Genomic DNA, 8,758 nt, shown 5'->3' on the forward strand with positions numbered 1-8,758 from the left:
CCTAGCAGATGGGAATACCCCACTTTAGGGAGCATAAGTGACGTGTCTACCAGGCAATACCTGCCTGCTGGGTACAGAAACATGATACTTATCAATTGACTGGCATAACAGAACACAAAACCCAAACACCTAACCAAACAAATCACTTTGGTTCAAACATGACTTGGTACCTAAGTTAAATAGGTAGGTAGATATTGATCAGATTGATCGATCCTCTTCATAACATCGATCGAAAAAAAAGAAAGGAGGAAAACAAAGTACAGTCTTAGAGGTTGTATTCAAAATTGTGGGATAAGTAAGTTATAGGTAGGTACCTACCACAAATACTTGTCCATGTACCATTGTATTACCCACTCATCTATACTGAGTACTTGAGCAGATAAGTAGGTGCTTACTACTCTGTTCGGAAAGTTTTTTACGATCATTTTTATAGAATGTAGAGACATTTTTTTTTGGGTGGAGAGCTGAGGAGACGTTGGCCGCCTGGTTTGAGTACGTTGACAGGGGGTGAGGTGCGGAATTGTAGCGGGACTGACGTGCTACTAGCTGGGGTAATGGAGAATAGTCCGGTCACTTCTTCATCTGAGGAGAGGGAGCTCCGGGAGGTGGAGAGCTGAGGAGACGTTGGCCGCCTGGTTTGAGTACGTTGACAGGGGGTGAGGTACGGAATTGTAGCGGGACTGACGTGCTACTAGCTGGGGTAATGGAGAATAGTCCGGTCACTTCTTCATCTGAGGAGAGGGAGCTCCGGGATGTTCGCCTTGTATCATACTCATCCAGATCCTCACTAGAGCTAGCGTTCACCTGAGACCTGTTCAACAAAATATGTATCTCTGTGTTGATATTGCAGCGAATGGCAAAGTCATTTAGTTCAAGTTACATTATAACTTGAACGGATTTACTTATTTGGAATCCAAGTTTACATTTGTAAACAGAACCCTGTAGGCAGTAGTGTAAGTAATGAATTTCATGAACAAAGTTAAACACAGAAGACTATCTCTTACCATTTTCGCTTGGTAGAGGCTCCACCTGTAAGGGATGGCACTGGAAGTAGAGGCGAATCCAGAGAGATTTACTTATTTGGAACCTAAGTTTAGATTTGTGAACAGAACCCTGTAGGCAGTAAGTAGTGTAAGTAATGAATTTCATGAACAAAGCTAAACACAGAAGACTATCTCTTACCATTTTCGCTTGGTAGAGGCTCCACCTGTAAGGGATGGCACTGGAAGTAGAGGCGAATCCAGAGTGGTCGTGACACGGGAGGAAGAGTTTGAATGACTGCCGCCGCCACTGATATTGTTAATCACTTCCAGTTCTTCCTCTGAGCTATGAGGATCATACAGAATATCCGCTTCGTCCAGAATAGGATCCGTGCTGGTTAGACGATGAGATGAGTTGTCAGAGAAGTAAGGACTCGAGGTGGACGTGACTTCACCGATGAGGATAGGAGAGGGGGAGTCCATGTCTAGAGCGAACACAATGGAAATGTAAGTGTATTTGCTATCTGAATTGATTTTCAAAGAATATACTTAACTACCTGATAAGAGTAATTAGTGAACGAGCACAGAGAATATTAACCTCTTGGTCCTGGTGCCCTAATGTTACGAGAAATAATAGGAAGTAAAAAAAAAAAAGGTTTGTACTTACTTATTTATAGTTTTCAGGATAAGGCCCACCACTCACGCTCGGACCGTGTGACAGTCTGAGCGTGAATGTCGGGCATTAGACTCACCTTCGTCTTCTAGATTATCGTCAGACTCAGTGCCAGAATCTTGATCCTCGTCTATTTGAACCTGCAATCACAAATACAATGCATGACTTCGGTAAGTCAACAAACAAAAATCCCCCATACACCACATAAAGTTCAAGCATTCTCTTATTCCCTCATTAGATAATCATAAGACTGTAAATAGGTGGGTAGTTGGTGCAATTCTGTAATACAGTCACCTACCATGTTGTGCATGGTGCAGTATAGATACCCTATATACCTACCTAGCTCAGAAATAGAAATAAGGGGGGAAAAAACCTAACGTAGGCTTGGCAAAAAAAAAAAAAAAAAAAAAAAAAAAAAAAAAAAAAAAAAAAATTTTTTTTATTTTTTAAGTGATGAGTGTTCCACCGCCGTTTTTATTTTGTAGCAATGGAACAACTGTTACATTAGACGCTACATTAAGCACTGATGGGGAATTAAAGTTGAAAATTGCATTTCACCAACCTCCGTTAAGACATTTCTTCGATCAATTCACCCTAAAGAAGAAGAAAAAAAAACTCGTTTTTGATTATTCTTTTAACGGATTTTCAAATATTGTGCACGTTTGGTTACGTTTAGTTGAAATCTAAGACACAACATTTTCCATAGATATAGTTAATTTTCGAGCCATATAGTAGATGGTAATATTATAAAATAAATTGAAGTGTAAAGCTATTTTCAAAAAACGCAAAAACGTTTTGAAAAACGTCAATTTCGAATTGACCCAGAAAAACGGTCATTATATTCGGATTCAGCTATCTTGAAAAGACTAAAAGACTAGTGTAATAGCAAGATAAATGTATCTATTTTATGTTCTAGTTCAATTGGATATTATAAAGTGCAGAAAATGTGGCGAAGAGGTTACACAAACAAGATTGGAGTCATATTTGAGCGCTCTGGAATTCATTGAAGCTCAATTAGACAGAATGAAACACACATCATGTATCCTTTAGTAACCATTTAGAGTAGCGATTCTGAACGGGGGCGATTTCCGATTTCTGGGGGCGAAAAGAGAACTGGTCAAGACCGAACAACATTAGAAGTGGGTTTTGAATCCATCCACAGCGGACAATCCTTGGTCCCTGAATCTATTCAAAAATCATTGATGGACATCAAGTATGATGTTGAAAAGAAGCTCTGTTCAATTCGTATGAGTATGAAAAGTTCTGGCCTCAAGGAAAAGAAACTTGTCGAGACCTATGGAATAAGGCCAAGTGGTTATTACTTGCCTTTCCAACAACATACCTGTTTGAGAAGGGCTTCAGTGCAGTGACACATTTCTATATATATGTACAGGGTGGTTCGTGATTTGCGAACCACGCTTATATCTCAGAAACGGCTGGGAATTAAGGAATGAAATAAAAGGCATCGTGTAGATGAAATTTTGATGATTAAAATGGCTTTTTTTAAATTTGCAATTTTTTTTGCAAAATGGCCCATTTTTTGCCAAATATAGGTCACTCTTATGGGAACCCCTATTTTTTATTTAATTTTTGGAATCAGCATAAAATTTTAATTGAAAAATTTTTCACTCGAAAAAATTTGCTCTACAAAAATTTGCACAAATCGCGATTTTGTGTGCGTCAGTGACCCCAGATTTGATGAACAACGCAGTTGGTCCTGAGTTAGAGCGAACAATGCGTTACTGTGTACAAAGAAATGGATCTCATTTTGAACAGCTTTTATAAATTTGTTTGTTGTTGTTGATTGTTGTTGAAATAGTTAAGTGAATAATACAAAAACTAAAGAAATAATTAAGAAATTGTTTTTCTTTCTCACAGTGTACAGAATTTTTGTAGAGCAAATTTTTTCGAGTGAATACATTTTTTCAATTAAAATTTTATGCTGATTCCAAAAATTAAATAAAAAATGGGGGTTCCCATAAAAGTGACCTATATTTGGCAAAAATGGGCCGCTTTGCAAAAAAATTGCAAATTTAAAAAATGCCATTTTAATCATCAAAATTTCATCTACATGATGCCGTTTATTTCATTCCTTAATTCCCAGCCGTTTCTGAGATATAAGCGTGGTTCGCAAATCACGGACCACCCTGTATTGAGTACTACTATGTTCGGAAAGTAATGAGACTGATTTTTAGTCCGTCCTTCCTTTATTATTACAATAGTAATAATTCATTACTAGTATAGCTCCGCTATACTGTAGTAATAGAAAGTAAAAAAGGTATAAGGGACGGACTATTGTATTCGCTTCAGTGTCTGTCTGTCAGTCAGTCCGTCAGTCTGTCCCCATAGAAGGACTTATCCAAACCTGGTCGACCTATATATCAAATTAAAGGTCTTAACTGTGGAGTTGCAGTAAGATTAACACATTGACATTATGTACCTTTTTCATTTCAAAGCGTTACAGATAGGTACAGAGCGGTCAAAAAATACACTGAAGAAAATGATTATTTCTTTCTCTTGAGAGAAGGAATTGCCAAGTACTTCCAACTGTGGGAACACTGAAATGAAATGGACTTTTGGTATTCGCTACTCGCGTAGTTCATTGAACTGTAGATCAAGTATACGTCCACAAGGGGGATCATAGGCCATGAACCCTTGAACCTGCGTGTCCACAACCGAGTCTGGGACCTCCTGCTTATTTAGATAGGTAGGTACACTTGAACGTTTTGAAGTAAAATGATATGAAAAAAAGTAGGTATACCTACAAAATCATCAACCCTCGCAGGAAAAATACTCAGATCCAATGGAGGAGTTGCAAGTGGGTAAAAATTATAAATAAATGGTCGATTCCTATGTAAAAAGTTGGGAAAAATCCAAATCTGAGGTCAAAACTCCGAAAAAACAACTGTAAAAGGTCGAAAATTCAATTTTTATAATGAAAAAGTTCAAAGATTTGTGACGTCAGACTTAACGCAGTTGCTATTTTTGTCCGCTAGGTAGCGCCACTATGCAAGCACGCTAGCGGAGCAGCAGAAAGAACTGCGCAGAAACGTATGCGCACAAACACATTAATGCGTTACCTGCAAGGGAGCTTTGCTCGGGACATTTGATGTGACGTCATCGCCTACGGGAGCGTATGCCGTGACGTCAAAGTTTACAATTTACCGGTATTTTTTAAATCAATTTATCTCGGGATTTAGAAGTCGTAGAAGAAAAAGAAAAATTCCGTTGGTCCTCATTTTTCCTGCTCTATGACTTCGAAACATCACCCAAGTAAGCGCAACTGATCTATTATAATGTTATATACACGGACAAATGATAAAATCCAGCTTAAAGAAGGTAGACAGAAGGGGCGAGAAAAGCATTAGGAAAACCATTAAAGATAAGTTGAAAAATGAAGTTGAGCTTAAAATCAAGCAATAAAATAGCTCGTTAAACGGAACCAAGAAACAAAAAAAGTAGGTAATAAAAAAAGTAAAAAGGAAGTCAACGGGCCCCGCGTGATATGCATCGTGTGTAAAAATTACACGATGTGCATCGTGTGAACACGACTTGAAATATACAACGAGCACAAAAATCACTTTTTCAAGGCGGCAAATTTTAAATTTCGTTGGTGTTTGAACTGTTTGAACAAAAAGTCAAAAGTGAAGCAGATTTTTATGAGATTTTGCCAGGAAGTTCTTGGAAAATCGAAATTGCCGTATACTACAAGTTGCAGTCTAGATGTGAAATCCGCCTAAAATCTCATTTTTGGCTTAAAAAAAAAAAAGAAACAGTAGGTAAGGAAATGGAAAAAGCCCCCATAAATGCCAAAATGATTCTTCTCTTTCATTTAGGCTTATTCAAAAGTCGTTTGGTGATTCTCGTTTTGTCAGAATGCGTTTACAAGATACCTTCCCCTCAAATGGTCTGAATTCAGGGACCACAACGAAAAACATGAGTAAGTAAATCCAAGACACCATTTTGGAAATTTATCAAATCAAATTTGTAAAACAGACAAGAGTATAGCGATTTCACACAAACGGGTTTTAAATTATTTTGTACTAAATTTTGCACATGAAAAATTAATCAGCAACATGACTGTCGCATTTTGTGAATTTGGACCGATCGCACGAAAAGTTGAAAGTGGATTCATGAGACGATATACATACCTACATACTTTTCTATCGACCATATTACCATGTCTGTCTTTGAAACTGTTCTTTTTCTTTATTTCTATAAAGAAATACTTTGCAGAAAAAAATTAGTTTCCTCCCTGTGGTCGAATTCGACGGATTTAAAAAAAAAAAGGTTCATTTTGATAGCCTTTTTCGGGGCCTTATAATGATGGTAAAAAGGTTTGTAAATAAACTGATCACATGCATTATCCTCAAAAGAGGCCAAGATTACAAATAAATTGGAATTTCAACTAAAAAATACCTCCTTCCTAACTATTCCGCCGACTTATCAATCCACCCTCGTACATTAGGATCTTGAAAACTACCTATGTGTTTCCATACTTTATTAAAAAAAAAAAAAAATCAAGTATGAAGAATTGAAGATCTGCAAACAAATCGTAGCTTGAGGATTAAGGTACCACCAGTACCACACCAACACCTGTAAAAATGTAACTGGTACAATTATACAGGCAACACGAGATGTAAATAACAATTTCTTTCATGAATACACATTTAAAATAAATCTTTTATTTTTATCAATAAATCATGTGTAAGTATGTACAATAAAGAATAATTTAAATTAGATAGGTATACCTAGCCTAGAAAATAACCTATCATAATGTTATCAGACACAACATAATTATGTATGTATATATTAGGTAAAATAACCAGGAGAAAGAAAATACTATGACCTAGCCTAGCCTAGAATATTGGGCAAAAGTATTCGAGTTCCAAATACCTACGGAGGCAGATTTTTAAGTGAACAACATACTATCATAACACATGACCGCAAACATATTTAGGTTTTGGCTTTATGTTTCTCCTTTTCAGACAGAGAAAAAAACGTACTTTGATATAAATCGAGATTTCTTTTGACTTTCCTATTGAATTTAGAAAATAAATCAGAGTGAAAGAGGGCGGACGATGAAAAATAATTGATACATAATATTTAAACAAAAATGTTTTATTTTTCTTAAAAGAAATACAAAATAAACAATTAAAATGAGAAGAACTAAACAATATGATGATTTAAAATGAAACGCAACACTTTGTGTTTACCCATGATAAAATAAAAATAGAAAGTAAAAATAATGGGTAGGGGGTAGAAGTAGAAAGAATATTATAACAAATCAAATAAATTTGAGATATCAGAATGGTCCATTTTAGACTGAATCAAAATCAACCAATCAGATTATCAACGGGTTTAATAGAGGGAACAGTAAGACAGGAAAGGAGAAAGCCCCGGGCGAGAAGCGAACCCGCGACAGTGCCTATGAGGCAGACGCGTTACCTTCCAAGCCCAAGCTAATTAGGATAGGCTGGCCATATCAGCTTTAAGCACATTGAATGGTGGGATGGCCATAGTTTCATTGCTACGAAATAAAAACGACGGTGAAACACTCATCTTAAAAAAAAAAAAAATATCAGCTAGAAGTGACAGTGCCTATGAGGCAGACGCGTTACCTTCCAAGCCCAAGCTAATTAGGATAGGCTGGCCATATCAGCTTTAATAAAATTTCAAAGTGTTAAAATATCAGCTAGAAGAAGATGCACTATAATGTCTATAATTTTTAGAGGCAAAAGTGACTGTGACCAGCCTAGTTGGCGTCTGCCTTTTTAGCGCTAGATCGCGGGTTCGATTTCCGCCTGAGGCGGATTTTATCTTAAACAGATAAGGTTCGTTCCTATCCTGTCTTCCTTCTCTTTTCGCTTTCGGGACGATAAGACCTAGCAGTTACAATTCCCTCTGTCAAACATCGTAAAAAATCTGGTGTGAACATCACACGACTTTCTATTACATTAAGTCGGACAGTTCTAAAAGTTTCACCATTCGATTCCGCGTGAAATAGGTAAAATAACCAGGAGAAAGAAAATACTATGACCTAGCCTAGCCTAGAATATTGGGCAAAAGTATTCGAGTTCCAAATACCTACGGAGGCAGATTTTTAAGTGAACAACATACTATCATAACACATGACCACAAACATATTATTTAGGTTTTGGCTTTATGTTTCTCCTTTTCAGACAGAGAAAAAACGTACTTTAATATAAATCGAGATTTCTTTTGACTTTCCTATTGAATTTAGAAAATAAATCAGAGTGAAAGAGGGCGGACGATGAAAAATAATTGATACCTACATAATATTTAAACAAAAATGTTTTATTTTTTCTTAAAAGAAATACAAAATAAACAATTAAAATGAGAAAAACTAAACAATATGATGATTTAAAATGAAACGCAACACTTTGTGTTTACCCATGATAAAATAAAAATAGAAAGTAAAAATAATGGGTAGGGGGTAGAAGTAGAAAGAATATTATAACAAATCAAATAAATTTGAGATATCAGAATGGTCCATTTTAGACTGAATCAAAATCAACCAATCAGATTATCAACGGGTTTAATAGAGGGAACAGTAAGACAGGAAAGGAGAAAGCCCCGGGCGAGAAGCGAACCCGTGACAGTGCCTATGAGGCAGACGCGTTACCTTCCAAGCCCAAGCTAATTAGGATAGGCTGGCCATATCAGCTTTAATAAAATTTCAAAGTGTTAAAATATCAGCTAGAAGAAGATGCACTATAATGTCTATAATTTTTAGAGGCAAAAGTGACTGTGACCAGCCTAGTTGGCGTCTGCCTTTTTAGCGCTAGATCGCGGGTTCGATTTCCGCCTGAGGCGGATTTTATCTTAAACAGATAAGGTTCGTTCCTATCCTGTCTTCCTTCTCTTTTCGCTTTCGGGACGATAAGACCTAGCAGTTACAATTCCCTCTGTCAAACATCGTAAAAAATCTGGTGTGAACATCACACGACTTTCTATTACATTAAGTCGGACAGTTCTAAAAGTTTCACCATTCGATTCCGCGTGAAAAATCACATGAGATTGACTATTCACTTGCTTATTTGGTAACGGTTCACAAATAAAAGAGAAATTTGTCGACACAGGG

At 36.7% G+C, this 8,758-nt stretch overlaps 1 protein-coding gene and 1 long non-coding RNA gene across 2 annotated transcripts in view; one reads left to right on the top strand and one right to left on the bottom strand.

Moving 5' to 3' along the window:
• Positions 1-427: 427 nt before the first annotated feature.
• LOC103507814 overlaps positions 428-8,758 on the bottom strand; it is a 19,836-nt gene continuing 11,505 nt past the window's right edge. Inside the window, exons 2-5 of the mRNA XM_026822585.1 lie at positions 1,733-1,793; positions 1,183-1,465; positions 732-811; positions 428-582 (exon numbers count right to left, since the gene is read on the bottom strand). Of these exons, the coding sequence (XP_026678386.1) occupies positions 428-582; positions 732-811; positions 1,183-1,465; positions 1,733-1,793 (579 nt within the window). The remainder of the gene's footprint in view (positions 583-731; positions 812-1,182; positions 1,466-1,732; positions 1,794-8,758) is intronic.
• On the top strand, positions 6,313-8,429 carry LOC113466848. Its single transcript, XR_003391123.1, has 2 exons — positions 6,313-6,469; positions 7,661-8,429. It is a non-coding gene; the product is annotated as an uncharacterized LOC113466848 (long non-coding RNA).

The sequence above is a fragment of the Diaphorina citri genome, unplaced genomic scaffold (genome assembly GCF_000475195.1).
Source record: "Diaphorina citri unplaced genomic scaffold, Diaci psyllid genome assembly version 1.1 scaffold343, whole genome shotgun sequence".
Lineage (NCBI taxonomy): Eukaryota > Metazoa > Arthropoda > Insecta > Hemiptera > Psyllidae > Diaphorina > Diaphorina citri.